Below are 17,590 nucleotides of genomic sequence, written 5' to 3'. Positions count from 1 at the left end.
CAACAGATAAGGCTGCAGATTTAGCCATTGACCAGGCCCCTGCAGTCTTAGAAGCTTTGTAGCACAGCATATACTTCAGGGCAGTGGTTCCCAAATCTGGCAGTGTACCAGAGCCACCAGGAAGGTAAACAACACGTCTCAGCTTTCAACCCTTAGGATTAACGTGTAGACAGAACATGGAAGTCTCAGATGTGGCTGTGGAATAACATGTAAATGTTATCAACCTGGATAAGCATAAAAGTAAAGATCTTTCTGATAGAAGTTGAGAAGTAAATGAAAGGAGGGAGAGGTAACTAAGAGTAGGAGAACCAGTATCTTCAGCTTCCTTAGTAGAGTTCAGAGGCTTGAAAATTAATTTAATAAGAAGTAAGTATTTTTAAAGTTACTAAAGTGACAAATAGAACAACAATAAAAAATGCATAATTATCAAGTTGGGAACAGGACATGGGGAATACTGTTAGGGAAATAATTAGGAAGGGAGTACCAGAAAAATTAAAAGCAGGCATTGTTAAAAAATTTTCCTACTTGTATGTTTTTTTCTTTTACCATATAAACATTTTCATTATTAAAAATTTATTTTTATATATTAAAATAAAAATATAGATCTTGAGCATTGCTTGTCTCACTGGAGGCGAGCCCTAGGAATATGTATCTTACAAACTTCCCAAAGGATTCTGCTGTAGGGTATGACAAGCCATTGGAAGATCTTACCTAGTGAATTGATGTGTTTAAATGGAGCCATGTATATGAGGGGAATGGAACCATTAGAGACAAGCAGGAAACCATGTAGGTGGTTTCCATATATTGTGGTGAGGCCACAATAAATGAAGGCAGTGATAATAGAGAAAAAGGGGAGATGACAAGATTCAAGAAATGGATAGACTTTAAGGTTTTTGAGATTTGATTATAGAGTATTGAGGGTAAGGGGAACTTATTAGTCTGTCTCTCAGATTTCAAACTGTTGTTGAATATCACCAATAAGAATACGGTATAATAAACAGTGTAAATGAAGAATAAAAATTACAAGTAACAAATTGCAAATTTGTTAAATATTTAACAAATTTATTTAAATTTATTTAAATAAATTTATAACAGTTTATTTAAATAGCAAATAACAAATTGTGTTTTGGATAGTTTGAGTTTTAGGTACCTGTGAAATATCCTTGTGGAATTATCATACATGTTTTAAGATTTTCAACATGTGAAGCTCAGAAAAGAAATGAAGCCATAGATTTATAAATCCTCAGCCTATATGTAGTAGTTAAACTTTTTCATGGAAGGGCCCCATAAAGAGAATGTGAAAAGTGAGAAACATGCCCAAAACAACTTCTCCACTTAAAGAATAGATAAAGGAAGAACACTCATGACAGGGCAATTTCACTTTAATTCAGAGGCCTTAAAATTAATTATTACCCCTATAAAGCAAAACAATACCCAGTTTGCATATCAGTAGGTTAAGTTTATATATTCTGCCTATGATTTAATAAATTTATTAATATTTATAGGGAAAATTCCCTTTTCCCCTGAAATAGTGTGGTTGATCTTGATCATTTTTCATTATACTTTAATAGCTGTCTTAACATTCATATTTATTAATCACGAGTACTTAAAAGTTTTTTTCCTAAATGCTCACTAGAAAAACTTGGCAGATGCTACAAAGTAGAAGGAATTTGCTTTTAACTTTTTTTTTCCTTGCCTCTTTGGGGATGTGTGTGTGTTTGTTTGTTTTTGGCCATGCCACATGGCTTGTGGGATCTCAGTTCCCCGACCAGGGATTGAATCCGGGCCACACAGCAGTGAAAGCCCAGAGTTCTAACCACCTGGCCACCAGGGATCTCCCAGCTTTTAACTTTTAACAAAGCAATTTTACATGTTATTACTCTTTATAAACACTGATGTGTGTAGTTATTCTGCTGAGTAGATAGATGTCCCATTGCTTATGTTTATATGTAGTTAGACACTCAGATAATTTTTTAAGATAAATATGCTATATCTTTGTGCATAAAACCTTATTATTTATAAGATTCACCTTTAGAATAGATTCCTCAAAATTGGATTTTGTGTTCCCAAGATTATTGTAACTTTTTTGTCACTGCTTTTTAAATATTACCATTATTTCACTTCATAAAATTTCTTACAGGACTGGAGAAAATTGAACAACTTCAAAATCATGAAAATGAAGACATCTACAAATTGGCCTATGAGATCATTGATCAGTTCTTCTCTTCAGATGATGTATTTAATAATTTTATAATTTTCTTAGTTTTATGTATAAACATAAGTCTGGATGAAATGTAAGCTAGGACATATATGTATATATTTCGGGGGAATGGAATTGAAATAGGTACATGACAGTAATGTTACTTATTTCAGAAGTACAAATATTTCAGTATTTTAAAGTCCTTCAAGGTATTAAAAAGTAGTACTAGCTCTAATGGCAAAAAAAAAAAAAGATAAGAATTTTTTGACAGTGGATAAATCAGGCTTTATTTTCCCTTGATGTCTTTATAAACAAAACAGTGAAACTAGTATATCCTATAATAAATCCATTATGACAATAATTAGTCTGTATTTGAATATATTGTCACTGTTATTTTTAGTTGGTGACCAAAAACTAATACAAAGATAAATAGATAAAATGAAAAAAATTATCAAGAAACATAAGTATTTCTTGTACTTATAATAATATATATATATTACTATATAATGTAAGGTATAGTCCAGAAGAGTGTCTTCAGATTGTCAGTATGTGGTAGTTGAAATTAAAGAATTATTTTTAGTATCGCCTCTTTGGGAAAGTTAAATGTAAAATTAAAGCAGTTGTTTCTTAGAAAATTATAGTGATTATAGATAGAACCACCAGTGGATCTCTTGAATGATTTTCTCAACTTTTCAAAAAAAAAAAAATGGAATGTTATTAAATATTTTGTTAAGCATGCATGATTTGAGCATTAACTTGACAAGGATAATACTAAAGAAGAATTACAGATTATCAAGCTAAGTCCTATTTAGAATATAATACTAGTTGAAAAGCATACTTTTTTAAAGGTAGTTTTTGTCACATGTCTTAAAGTTGGACTTTTAGAAGTCCTAATTGATAATTAGGTATACATAAGGCCTTATGATTTCTGATACTTCAATGTGCAGGTCTTGTTTACTCTGTTGCATCATGAAAAGAATAATAAAGATGATGTGCCTATTTATAGGAACTACACTATAGGTGCATAATTTTGTGGTATTTCAACCTTTAGATATAAGGCATATAGAAAGAATATTATACATTTTTAGCAGAGCTATTATTTTACTACTTTAAGCTCAAAAGTCATTTGTCTCCAATTGCTATTAAAAGATTAACCAAAGAATACACTTACTCTCCAAAAGTGGTAGCATTACAGTGAGTATACTCTCTGAGTTTGAGATGTAGGACCATCTCCAGTGTATTACTTCTCTTTCATTCTTTCAGAAGATAATACGTTTTGCATATTCTCTTAAGTTTCCTCTCTTTTTGGCATCCCTTAAGACAAAGCCTTTATAAAGTGTTTCAGGTTTCTAAAGGGGTGGTAGGACAGTGTTGGCACCCATCATCTCCCATACTCTTTTTTTTTTAAAATTTATTATTTTATTTATTTTTGGCTGCGTTGGGTCTTTGTTGCGGTGCACGGGCTTCTCACTGCAGTGGCTTCTCTTGTTGCGGAGCACAGACTCTAGGCGCGTGGGCTTCAGTAGTTGTGGCTCGTGGGCTCTAGAGCGCAGGCTCAGTAGTTGTGGCCCACAGTAGTTGTGGGCTTAGTTGCTCTGCGGCATGTGGGATCTTCCGGGACCAGGGCTCGAACCCGTGTCCCCTGCATTGGCAGGTGTATTCTTAGCCACTGTGTCACCAGGGAAGCCCTCCCATACTTTTTAAATGGAAATAGTACTACAATGCTATTTTTTTTAAAACTAATTATCACTTTCTTTTTCCTTTTTTCCCTTAGATTGAAGAAGATCCTAGCCTTGTTCCAGAGGCAATACAAGGTGGAACATTTGGTTTCAATTCATCTGCCAATGTACCAACAGAAGGGTTCCAGTTTTAGAAAGATGTTGTGGAGGTTAGGTACAATGCAGCACTGAGATATATATATATATACACATATATATAAAAAGGTTTGATCCATCAAGCTTGGCTCATGGGATCTGCTGCTGCATTAAATCGGGAAAGAAAATGTGAAGATTTCATTTGGAATCACAGCAAATGCCCAAATGAGGTCAAGATGGCGAGTGGGTGCGAGTGAGAATGAGTGGCAAAATGTAACGAAAACTTTACATGAATGCTTATTTAGGTTGTTCAGAGTAAAAGGGCTACAGGTCACAGATCTTCAGTGCCTGAGGAGGAACATTGACATTATATCAGCTGAGGGGAAAGTGCAGTAATGTCATCTTCAAGCCTTGTAAGCATAAAAGAGAATAGGATGCCCATATAAGTCAAAGGAAAATGAGCCCAGGCCTTGCTATGAAGCAGTGTGTGAATGGACAATGTTGAATGAATGTCTGGCTCAGTGATAGAGAGCCAGGTTCATCTTTGAAATCTAGGGCTCTTCATTCATGAAGCAGACTCCTAGTCGTGGAGTGACTGTGTACGAGAGTATGATTGTGCTGTATGTGAACGCATGCAAGCTTGATTTGCCTTCGGGGGCTGATAACAAACCTAGTAAATCATCAAAGTGAGGTCATAAGTGTTACTGTACACTGGACATGAAAAGAAAGACCAGTTCAGCAGCAGACATTGGTGTACTCTGCAGCCTGTGTTTTCTATTTCCCTTCTTCCCTTTTCCCACCCCTCCTTTTTTTTTTTTCTCTCTTTTTTTTTTGTGGGTTTTTTTTTTTTAGGTTTTTTTTTGTTTTGTTTTTAGTTTTTTTTTTTGTGGGGTTTTTGTTTTGTTTTTAGTTTTTATTTACTTTACCTAGTACGGCTTTTTAGTTGCTTCTCAAGTCAGAAAACTTTCAGGAAGGTTTCCCTGTGCATTTGCACCAGATGAATGTTTGATGCTATGAAAAGCTTTCCATATCATCAAAACTAATTTGTGTAGATTTTTGCATGAAAAAAAATCATAAATTTCCCTCAAAATAGACTGTGTTGCAGTACACAAGTTACCATAATAGTATAAAACAGTAAAATGTGCTTTAAAAAGCCATCCTTTTCATTTTCAGAGATAACATAAAGATCTTTGCATGAGGTAAATCTACAGCCTAGTTCATTTTTAGATTTTGTTGAGTCCTGTAAAGAAGAAGAAGAAAAAAGTTTCAGTTGTGGTAGAATACCGTGCTGTGTTTAAATGTTACTTGTTTTCAAACTTTGTTTTCTATGAAAATGATATGGAAACTTCTAAAATGGAATTTGGTGCATATGTACTGCTGAATAAAGACCGATGAAGAGGTTTGAGTAGATGTACAAATCAAGTAATGGTTTGAACACCTTTAATAATATGCCTAATCTGTTCAATTGTTTTAGAATCTTTTTATCTTAGATGTAGGCAGCCATGAACAATCTATTTTGAGCCACTTTAGGGAGAAACCTTTGTATTTTTAAAACTTGCATAAAAGTTATGCAAGTGGTTTTTATAAATTGGAATAATACCTCAGTTTCGAGGTTATGCACACTAAATTAAATGTGACATAAATTAATTTGTACAAAAAGAACTCTTTATAAGGTGGCTCATTGTAGGAAATCCTGTGCCTTCCCCTTTGAGCACAAGTGTTGCATGAACAACAGTTTGCTATAAGAAACATACCAGATTAGCCACCATTAGCATCTATATCTACTTTGTGTTTAAAAATCAACTGGTAATTCTGAAACACTGTAGAATGGATAAAAATTATTTTGTGATCATAACTCTTTGTTGAACTAGAGTATTTTTGCAGCATTCCTTGTCATCAGAAACATGGTTAAAGTTTAAAACTAGAAGCAGCAGAAAACTAGCTTGTAAAATTTATCCAAGTAGAGTGCAGGCTAGGCTGTCTTGGGGAAATAAACATTAAAACTCAAAGCAATGTTTTACATGGGGCGTGTGTCTGTGCTGTGTGGATTTTTTTATATATTAGTGTCAAGTTAAGAGTAACTCAGTGGCTTATGTTTGCTTGTCTTTCATAAGCTTTTGATATAGACCCAACATTACATAAGAAATTTCTTAAATTATTTAATTTCAGTATAGATGTATTAATAATCTAACTGACTGAATTTGTTCAGGTGACACCATCTTTGCTTCTATTTTCTCCCTGTCCAAACCAAGATTTTGACCTTCCTTCACCCCTCCAGCAAAATGGACTGAGAGAGACAACTTGAGCTATATTTTAAGTATTTCTGTAACTACAACATATGGTTCCAAATAGATTGCATACAAAGCATGGTTTTTACAAATGGCTTAAGTTACCAGAAGGTGGACATAATAGTACTTTGCATAATTCATGTTTCTTAGTAAACAAAAACCTGGTTCAGAGTAAGCCAGTGAGGTTATAATAGGCCAAATGATTTTATAGAATAATTTTCTTACAGATGCAGGACTCATGGCAGCTTGCTTATTCAAGGCCTGCAGGAGAATCTGATCTCAGAGAAGGCCCTAAGCTCTCTTTTAAAGGGCTTGCCTGATTAAATCAGGCCCACCCATTATAATCTCCCTTTTGATTGACCCAAAGCCAAACTGATTAGTACCTTAATTATACCTGCAACATCCCTTCCTCTTTGCCTTACACCATAGCCTAATCACAGAATGATATCCATCATATTCACGTATCCTGCCAACACTTGAGTAAAGGGGTTTATAAAGGGTATAATCACCAGGGAATCTTGAGAGCCACCTTAGAGTTCCTATACCACAAAGAAATATTAGTATTTAGAGCTGGAGCATTTTAGAAGTGATCACCTGATATATTGCAAGCTTATTTTTAGATGAAGGTTACCTGTGAGAATCTAATGAAAACTTTGGACCGGCTTCCTTCCAAAATGCATATACATACAGTTTTAGGGGTTCTGTGGGAGTCTGAATTTCAGAATATGAATGAACTGTCCCAGTCCCCCAGTTCAGATGATAGAGTTGCGAAGAAGTGACTTGATCAAGGCCAGACAGCTACTAAGGGCTAGAGAAGACCCAGATTGTACCTTCCACACCATTGGAAGCTATGCTTTCAATTACTGTTCTAAAACTGAGTTCATTTCAATTTGTGAGCCAATGCACAAAAATGTTTATGCAGCTTTTCATATCTGTATTTTGAGGAATGGCTAACACTAATTCTTAGAGAAGCTTGTGAGTTTTGAAATTACAGTTGACCCTTGAACAGTATGGACTTTGCAGGCCCACTTAAATGCCAATTTTTTTTTCACTAAATACAGGGTCAACTGTACTTTAAATCATCTTTAGATTACTTGTGATACCTAATACAGTGTAAATGCCATGTAAGTAATTGTTAAGTACAATGTAAGTGCTGTGTAGCTAGTACCTTGAACAAAGCTGGGGTTAGGGGTGCCGGCCCTCCGCACAGTCAAAAATCGAAAATCCTCATAACTTTACTGTTGGCCCTCATATTCGTGGTTCCACATCCAAGGATTCAACCAGCCACAGATCATGAAGTACTGTAGTGCATATTTAGTGATAAAAGTCCATGTATAGGTGAACCCAGGCAGTTCAAACCCATGTTGTTCAAGGGTCCACTGTATTTGATTTCTTTGAGTTTCCAAAAATTGATCTTTCATTATGGATATTAAGAAGGTGAACTACAAACAGGCCAATTTAGCTTGAATCAAAAAAGTTACTAGTTAACGCCTGAGGTTTAACGGATTATTTACTTCTTAAACAACATTTTAAACATTTAAGGAGAAAATGGTTTTTCTTTTTAACAAATAAGCACATTATTGAAGTGTATACTCTTTAAAAATATAAGTAATGAAATTATGCATATATGCCTTTAAATAAAATCACAGTGCACATTTATAGTCTTATTGTAATGAGTTAATTCCTAAGTTAAAGGAAGATGAAAAAAATGAAGATTTGTAAAGCCTATATTCCAGTGTGATCAGAAGCAACTGAACTGTAGTGTCACATTGCATATTAACTATCACGTCAATAATATACAGGAAGGTAGATTGAATGTTTTTTCTCTTAAGACTTACTTAAGCAGTTCCATTAATTTTGAATATTCTAAATTCAGGCCCTTTAGGTGACAAATTTGGTTCAGGATGTCCATGCCAGGATGTACTGTTTATAAAATTGACTTGGCAGCTGCTACTTGGTGTATAAGAGCAGCTGAGTGTGGAGGAAAGTAAATACTGCCCTGCAGATTCTTTCTGATTTACCTCTTACCAGAGGCCTGCACTCCTGTCTTTTTTTCTTTTTTTTTTTTTAATTAATTAACTTTGGCTGCGTTGGGTCGTCGTTGCTGGGTGCAGGCTTTCTCTAGTTGTGGCGAGCAGGGGCTACTCTTAGTTGTGGTGCGCGGGCTTCTGATTGCGGTGGCTTCTCGTTGCAGAGCACGCGCTCTAGGCACATAGGCTCAGTAGTTGTGGCACGTGGGCTCTAGAGCGCAGGCTCAGTAGTTGTGGTGTACGGGCTTAGTTGCTCCGTGGCATGTGGGATCTTCCCGGACCAGAGCTCAAACCCATGTCCCCTGCATTGGCAGGTGGATTCTTAACCACTGTGCACCAGGGAAGTCCCTGCTCTCCTCTCATCACTTACATTGTTGGCCCAATTTCCACCTTCTCTCCACAAGTTTTGCATCTTTGCAGCTCTAAATATGCTTACTCCAGGTTAACTTAGTTTTTCCAGACTGTCAGTTCTTCCAGTTTTATTCTTCGTGAAGAAGATTTTTTATAACCTTTACATTTCTTTTTGTTATTCTTCAAGCATGAATCCTACTTCCAGATCATTCATTAAGTGTCCCATCCTCTCTAGTCCTCTGGTTTTTGAGCATTCCGAGCCACCTTTCCCCCATACTTTCTACATGGTTACCTTTTTACTGATTTTGTAATTGGATACTATAATGCTAATATCCAACACTTGGACTCAGCTTAGGAGGGTATTTCTCTTATCTTAAAAAAAACAAAAACAGGGAAAACGCCTGGCGGTCCAGTGGTTAAGACTCCGTGCTTCCACTGCAGGGCGCACAGGTTCCCTTCTCAGCCGGAGCGCTAAGATCCCACATGCCACACAGCCAAAAGTCATTTTGGCTCATAGTTGTGGGGTTGGGAAGCAATCGACATACCCTTAGTCTCTCCTGCCTTACTGCCGTACTTCTTGTTTCTCAGGGGTTGTCCCCCTGTCCAACTCATTAACGTAAAATTTATCTATTACCTATTATGGCTGTTTTCTATCTCCAACCATTTCCCTTTGTACTTGCCAGTGTGCTCCCTCCATAAACAAATTACATTCTGCCTCAAATCTAGTAGCTCCCATCTACAAGATGCCCAGTCTATGTAACCATATAACCGATGCAGAGAAACTGGTTTTATCTTTTTTTTTCCCCCTTGAACCTGTTTAAGATGGTTATAGGAAAGCTGTTAAGGAGCTGTGAAGGTACCTAAATAGTAACTTTGTTCCAGTCTGAGTCAACTAGTGATGTACTGAAATTTTGTTTCCCTGTTCTCTCTATCCCCGGGTAACTCTTTTTTGCGGCTCTTCCCAGCTGCAGAGAGTAAAGAAAGCTAGAGGTAGCAGATAGGAAGTGTCTTGTTTGGATCCTGATTTCTCAACCACTTTACATACCTTGAACATTCCAGATATCTGTCTCCTTCAGGAAGCCAAATATATCCAGTACCGTCTACTACCCTTGCCATCCCCGTTAGCTCTCACTTTGCAGTGTGTGTTTTACACCGATGGTAATTTTTCAGTCTGTAGAGTCTGTTCAGTCACTGCTCTATCACATCTGCATTTTAGTCTTTCCACTAAATTGTAAGCTTCTTAAGGGCCAAAGTCAGCAAATAAAGCTCTGTAAACCCCATGAAAGTGCCATGAGTTCTGTGGACACTCAATAAAGGTTTGTGATTACAGTACAACCTCTCACATGAACTGATAGTAGTGACTATTTCTAAAACTCTTCAATTTGGAATTTTTCAGTTTGCCTCATTGCATCTGAAGTTTAGAATGCTTTCTGTAGGAAGGCGTTCATTGCCAGATGAATGCTCATTTCTTTATTCCCTTTTTTCACTTTTGATATTTACCCAATGTCAGATCTGGATATCTGACACAGGATATTGCAGTGCATCGTCATGTGTCTTTCAAATACCAGCCTTCCATAATATAAAGCAGGGGGTAACCTAATATATAATACTATTGATGCAATTAATTTTTTGAAATATGTGATTTATTGAAATATCTTTGCATCATAATAGTGTTTTTACAAAGAAAGTATCCAAACCATAAAGGTAAGTGATTACTGTTTTAGTCTATAGTATGAAATTATTAGAATGCTTTTTGGTTATTGATGTTGCAGTGTTCTTTTTTTTTTTTTTAATATTTATTTATTTATTTATTTATTTATTTATGGCTGTGTTGGGTCTTCGTTTCTGTGCGAGGGCTTTCTCTAGTTGCGGCAAGCGGGGGCCACTCTTCATCGCGGTGCGCGGGCTTCTCACTATCGCGGCCTCTCTTGTTGCGGAGCATAGGCTCCAGATGCGCAGGCTCAGCAGTTGTGGCTCACGGGCCCATTTGCTCCGCGGCATGTGGGATCTTCCCAGACCAGGGCTCGAACCCGTGTCCCCTGCATTGGCAGGCGGATTCTCAACCACTGCACCACCAGGGAAGCCCTGCAGTGTTCTTTGATTAAAATAAATACATAAGCTTTCTTCTACCAGACTAGTAATTATACAAATTTTTAGATGCTGGAAATAATTAGGAGCAAGCCCAAGGAAGTCCCTCAGTTTTATCTAGTCCTGATCTAAACAGTTCTGATAATCACCATGGTGTTTACTCATTTTTTCCTGTTCAGTGTTGCAGAGGCCTTAAGAGCAAATTCATACAGTGGTCCCTTTGATAGAGTTTCTGGCTTCATATCCTAGCTCTGCCACTTAGCTCCTGTGGAACTTTGTAAAGTTACTTTAGGTGCTTCTGATTCTTCATCTGAAAAATGGAAAATGTAGTAATGCCTACCCAGTGGATTATTTTGTGGTTTAAATGAGTTAATTCATGTAAAGCACTCAGAATAATCCTACGTAAATAAAAAGCACAGCAGCTAGGAGAATTTCCCTTTAACTTTTGCTGGAAATAAAGGCAGGAGCCTTATTTTTTACATTTAACAAATACCTGAGAACCCATATTGAGCTAGGCATTAAATCAGGAGTTAGAGGTATGAAGCCAACTAAAATGTGTACTTGCTCTCAATTTAGTTTACTGAGGGAGAGACAGTCAAATGGATACATTAAAAGCAGTAAGTACGGTGACAGGTGTACGTGGTACCTTTGGTAAACTCCACTGTTTGGGGACTGCATCAGAGCATTTGATGGAGCATACAAAAAATTTAGACTTACTCTCTAAATTCATTATCTCCAACTTAAGACTTTCTTTGGCTATTCATACTTTAATTTTTTTTCAAATCCTAACCCTCTATTTCTCCCTCATTAGTAGATTACCTTTCCTATTTTAGGTGCGGGGAGGTGGCAAAGAGAAACTATATGAGAGAAACTCCCACAGCTCACTTCCCGCCTAGAGACTTATACTAGAGGAGATAGATATCTTTCCTCATAACTAGGGCAGTCCCACTGTCTTCAATCCTGTCTCCTGCTACTTCTCAGGAATCTCACACTGTGAATTATGGCTTTTCTCTCCTTTGTATTCAGCTGTTCCCCTTCAATGTGATCCTTTCCATTAACATTTGAACATGCAACAAATACTTCCCAACCTAAAAATGAAAGTGCAGCCCTCCCTCCCCTTCCAGCTCCATCCTCCCCTTACCACCACAGCCAAAGTTCTTTTAAGAAGTTTGCTTCCTATTGCTCAAGCCTCATTCTCAACCCATTAGTGTCTCATTTGCCCTCATCACTCCATAAAGCCCTTGAAAAATCACCAGTGCCTATATGTCACTAGATTAAATGGGCAATTTTTTGTCTTTATCTTGACTCAGAAAAACTAGACACTTGACCACTCCCTTCTAGATTTTCACAAATTCACATTATTTTTCCTCCTCTGACCATTGCTACCTCCTTCCCTCTCTCTCTCCCCTCCCCCGCCAAATTCCTAGCCAGCATTTTGTCTCCTTTCTAGCACATCCTTTTCCCTGTCATTAAATGTTTAAGGGGTTTAACTCTCAACCCAGGGTTCTCCTCTCACACCAAACTTCCTTTAATCTATGCAAAGATAGAGTAATCACACTTCAAGGATCAGCTATGACATGCCACTGATTCCCAACTTAGTATCAGCTTTCTCTAAAATCTCCATACTGCTTCCTTGAAATTCCCACGTAGATACCTGAAAGACAACCGCAACTGTAACTTGTCCAACACTAAGCCTGTGATCTTCCTCTCCTATCACCAAGCATGTCCTCTTGGATTGTTCCCTATCTCAGTGAGTATCAGCTCCTCTGAGTTCTCCAAAATGGCTCTTGCATCCTTTGACTTATCCCCATTTCTGCCTCCTTAGTCCAACCGTCATCTCTTTTCTTGAACCAGTGCAAAAGTCTGTTAAAATGGTTTCCGTCAGCCACTGTGGCTCCCTTTCAATCTGATCTCTGCATTAAAGCCAAGAGTGATGTTTCTAAAATTCAAATCTGAGTGTGCCAGTGTTGTTACCTAGAACACTTCATATCTTCTCACTGCTCTTAGAATAAAAAACATTCTTTTTTCTCTTAAGTTATTGGAAATTTTATTTATTATTTAATAAATTTATTTATTTATTTATGGCTACGTTGGGTCTTTGTTGCTGCACGTGGGCTTTCTCTAGTTGCAGCAAGTGGGGGCTACTCTTTGTTGCGGTGCGTGGGCTTCTCATTGTGGTGGCTTCTCTTGTTGTGGAGCACGGGCTCTAGGTGTGTGGGCTTCAGTAGTTGTGGCACACAGGCTCAGTAGTTGTGGCACACGGGCTTAGTGGCTCCACGGCATGTGGGATCTTCCCGGACCAGGGTTTGAACCCATGTCCCCTGCATTGGCAGGTGGATTCTTAACCAATGCACCACCTGGGAAGTCCCAGAAATTTTAATCATGTCCAAAAGTAGAGTAAAATAATAAATCCTCATGTACCCGTCACCCAATTTCAACCATCATCAACACATGGTCAATCTTTTTTTTTTTTTTTCTTTTTTTTTCTGCACCGCGCTGCTTGCAGGATCTTAGTTCAACCAGGGATCAAACCCGTGCCCCCTGCAATGGAAGTGTGGAGTCCTAACCACTGGACCGCCAGGGAAGTCCCGACACATGGTCAATCTTGTTTCATCTCTGGCCCACCAACTTTTCCTATCCCCCTTGAATTATTTTGAAGCAAATCCTAGGCATTTCATTATGAATCTCTAGAAAATGAAGAACTTCTACTTCTTAACATAACCACAGCAATATCACATCTTCAAAAAATTAACACTTCCTTCATAGTATCTAGTCCATGTTCAAATGTCCTTGACTTAGCCAAAATCATTAACATGGCCACAGCCTTTCATTTTCTGGCCCCTGCCTGTTTCTCTAGCCGTTTTTTCACGCACATCACTCTTTGTGCTTTGACTCCACTGGCTTTTCAGATCCTCTTCTCGTGAGGCCTTTGATTTTGTTTTCTCTGCTAGAATATCCCCTTCCCCCTTTCCTTGTTCATCTCTCAGCTTAAGCATCACTTTCTAAGAGAAACTGGCACTTACTGCCCAACTTAAATTCCTTTATTAAAAGCTCTCATAGAACTCCATTCCTTTTGTTTAGCACACCTTGAAGTTCACAATTAAGATTCATACGATACTAGACTATAGCAGGAACCATGTAGCACATTGCCTGGAACATAGAGCACAAATACTCTTTTTTTTAAAAATATTTATTTATTTATTTTTATCTTTGGCTGCATCAGGTCTTAGTTGCAGCGCGCGGGCTCTTTGTTGCAGCAGTCGGGCTTCTCTCTAGTTCTGGTGCGTGGGCCCTAGAGTGCGCAGGCTCAGTGGTTGCGGCACGCGGGCTTAGTTGCCCCGCGGCATGTGGGATCTTAGTTTCCCAACCAGGGATCGAACCAGCGTCCCCTGCATTGGAAGGCAGATTCTTAACCACTGGACCACCAGGGAAGTCCCAAGAGCACAAATATTCTTTAGATGAATGAATAAATGGATTTATGGGAGCAAAGAGGATGGGTACTTAATCCAGACTTGGGAAAGAGAAGTTGTCAGGGGAGGCTTCTTGGAGGAAATAGGGCCCTCCTGACTGACTCAAGAGTTAGCCAGATGAAGTGGGGGGCAAGGGCCTTCCCCAATGAGCAATGTCAGGGATGGGGAAAACTGAATCATTTTTAGTCTAAAAGTTGACATCAGGGTTGGTGGGAAGGGACCAGAACAAGCAACACATAACATGCTTTATTTAGGAGGAGAGACTTAGGGATTTTAAGTGGGAGAGTGTCATTGTCAAATTTGAACTTTTAAGTAAATCACTGTGTCAACTTTGTTGAACATGGATTTCAGGAAGATAAGAATAAGGGCAGGGGCTTCCTTGGTGGCGCAGTGGTTGAGAATCTGCTTGCCAATGCAGGGGACACGGGTTCGAGCCCTGGTCTGGGAAGATCCCACATGCCGCGGAGCAACTGGGCCCGTGAGCCACAACTACTGAGCCTGCACGTCTGGAGCCTGTGCTCCGCAACAAGAGAGGCCGCGACAGTGAGAGGCCCGCGCACCGCGATGAAGAGTGGCCCCCGCTCGCCGCAACTAGAGAAAGCTCTCGCACAGAAACAAAAGACCCAACACAGCCAAATAAATAAATTAATTAAATAAATTTATTTAAAAAAAAAAAGAATTAAGGCAGGAAGACCAGTTGGGAAGCTCTTCGAGCAATTGGGCATGAGAAAAGTAGGTACTGAATAGGGCAGTGCACAGTAGAAATAGAGAAGAGGGAATGACCTAAAAAACATTTAGAGGTATATCCGTTATCAGTTGTCTTTCAGCTCCAAGTCCACTCTTCTTTGCCCTACTTTATGACACTGCAGCTGGCTGGTGTAAATGTTTTTCCATTACCAGCTAGCACAATGTTGGGCTTTGTTAACAGAGAGCCCTGGAGTAACACCACAAGACCATTGTGGCAGGATGATGCTTCTGGATGCCAATTGTCCATTTTTATTATTCACCACTAGAGCCCAGAGACCCTAAGGGACCAGTTCGTGCTGTGCCTTCCGGCCATGCTCTGTCAGCATGGCAGCTGCCTCAGAGCAGCTCCAACAGGCTACTTCCACAGCAATGTATGTATGTGTGTATCATACAGGAGATATGATGAAAATATATGTATAATTGAAATTTTATCAGAAGAGTAACTTTATAAGAAGTGTGCCAGATTAAGGTAAAGAAAACTTTAAATGCCACTGCAGGAAATCGATGTAATCTCAAACTGTATAAAAGCTCAAAACTCAATGATAAGAAAATAACCCAATTTAAAATGAGGGGACTTCCCTGGTGGTGCAGTGGTTAAGAATCCGCCTGCCAATGCAGGGACAAGGGTTCGAGCCCTGGTCCGGGAAGATCCCACATGCTGCGGAGCAACTAAGCCTGTGTGCCACAACTACTGAGCCTGTACTCTGGAGCCCGCGAGCCTAGAGCCCCTGCTCCGCAACATGAGAAGCCACCACAATGAGACGCCCGTGCACCGCAGCAAAGGGTAGCCCCCTCTCGCCACAACTAGAGAAAGCCCGCGCACAGCAACGAAGACCCAATGCAGCCAAAAATAAATTAGTTTTTAAAAAACTGAGGAAAAATTTGCACAGACATTTCATGAAAAGTGATATGTGTTTTTTTGTTTTTTTAACATCTTTATTGGAGTATAATTGCTTTACAATGGTGTGTTAGTTTCTGCTTTATAACAAAGTGAATTAGCTATACATATACATATATCCCCATATCTCCTCTCTATCCCACCCCTCTAGGTGGTCACAAAGCACTGAGCTGATCTCCCTGTGCTATGCGGCTGCTTCCCACTAGCTAGCTATTTTACATTTGGTAGCGTATATATAAGTCCATGCCACTCTCTCACTTCATCCCAGCTTACCCTTCCCCCTCCCCATGTCCTCAAGTCCCTTCTCTACGTCTGCGTCTTTATTCCTGTCCTGCCCCTAGGTTCTTCAGAACCTTTTTTTTTTTTTAGATTCCATATATATGTGTTAGCATATGGTATTTGTTTTTCTCTTTCTGACTTACTTCACTCTGTATGACAGACTCTAGGTCCATCCACCTCACTACAAATAACTCAATTTCGTTTCTTTTTATGGCTGAGTAATATTCCACTGTATATATGTGCCACATCTTCTTTATCCATTCATCTGTCGGTGGGCACTTAGGTTGCTTCCATGTCCTGGCTATTGTAAATAGAGCTGCAATGAGCATTGTGGTACATGACTCTTTTTGAATTATGGTTTTCTCAGGGTATATGCCCAGTAGTGGGATTGCTGGGTCGTATGGTAGTTCTATTTTTAGTTTTTTAAGGAACCTCCATACTGTTCTCCATAGTGGCTGTATCAATTTACCTTCCCACCAACAGTGCAAGAGGGTTCCCTTTTCTCCACACCCTCTCCAGAACTTATTTTTTGTAGATTTTTGGATGGCCATTCTGACTGGTGTGAGGTGATACCTCACTGTAGTTTTGATTTGCATTTCTCTAATGATTAGTGATGTTGAGCATTCTTTCATATGTTTGTTGGCAATCTGTATATCTTCTTTGGAGAAATGTCTATTTAGGTCTTCTGCCCATTTTTGGCTTGGGTTGTTTGTTTTTTTGATATTGAGCTGCATGAGCTGCTTGTAAATTTTGGAGATTAAGCCTTTGTCAGTTGCTTCATTTGCAAATATTTTCTCCCATTCTGAGGGTTGTCTTTTTGTCTTGTTTATGGTTTCCTTTGCTGTGCAAAAGCTTTTCAGTTTCATTAGGTCCCATTTGTTTATTTTTGTTTTTATTTCCATTTCTCTAGGAGGTGGGTCAAAAAGGATCTTGCTGTGATTTATGTCATAGAGTGTTCTGCCTATGGTTTCCTCTAAGAGGTTTAGCGTGTCTGAACTTACATTTAGGTCTTTAATCCATTTTGAGTTTATTTTTGTGTATGGTGTTAGGGAGTGTTCTAACTTCATTCTTTTACATGTAGCTGTCCAGTTTTCCCAGCACCACTTATTGAAGAGGCTGTCTTTTCTCCATTGTATATTCTTGAAAAGTGATATGTGGATAACAAACACATGAAAAGCTGTTCAACATCATTAATAATGAGAGAAATGTAAATAAAGACTGCAAGATACCACTACACTCCTATATTAGAATGGTTAAAATTTAAAAAACAAAACCAAAGCCAAAAAACTGACAACACCAAATGCTGACAAGGATGCAAAGCAACTGGCACTCTCCTACATTCCTGGTGAGAATGCAAAATGGCCCGGTCACTTCAGAAAACAGTTTGGAAGTTTCTCATAAAGTTAAACATACAAGGGCTTCCCT

The 17,590-nt window shown here is 38.6% G+C and overlaps 1 protein-coding gene across 1 annotated transcript in view; it reads left to right on the top strand.

Annotated features, from left to right (window-relative positions):
• Positions 1-6,041, top strand: part of KPNA4 (karyopherin subunit alpha 4) — a 55,484-nt gene extending 49,443 nt beyond the window's left edge. Inside the window, exons 16-17 of the mRNA XM_082458412.1 lie at positions 2,141-2,235; positions 3,975-6,041. Coding sequence (XP_082314538.1) covers positions 2,141-2,235; positions 3,975-4,073 — 194 coding nt within the window. The 3' untranslated portion in view covers positions 4,074-6,041. The remainder of the gene's footprint in view (positions 1-2,140; positions 2,236-3,974) is intronic.
• Positions 6,042-17,590: the final 11,549 nt, after the last annotated feature.

Source organism: Balaenoptera physalus (genome assembly GCF_965194825.1).
Source record: "Balaenoptera physalus genome assembly, chromosome: 4".
Lineage (NCBI taxonomy): Eukaryota > Metazoa > Chordata > Mammalia > Artiodactyla > Balaenopteridae > Balaenoptera > Balaenoptera physalus.
Note: the sequence above shows the minus strand (reverse complement) of the source record. Positions and strands in the feature narration are given on the sequence as shown.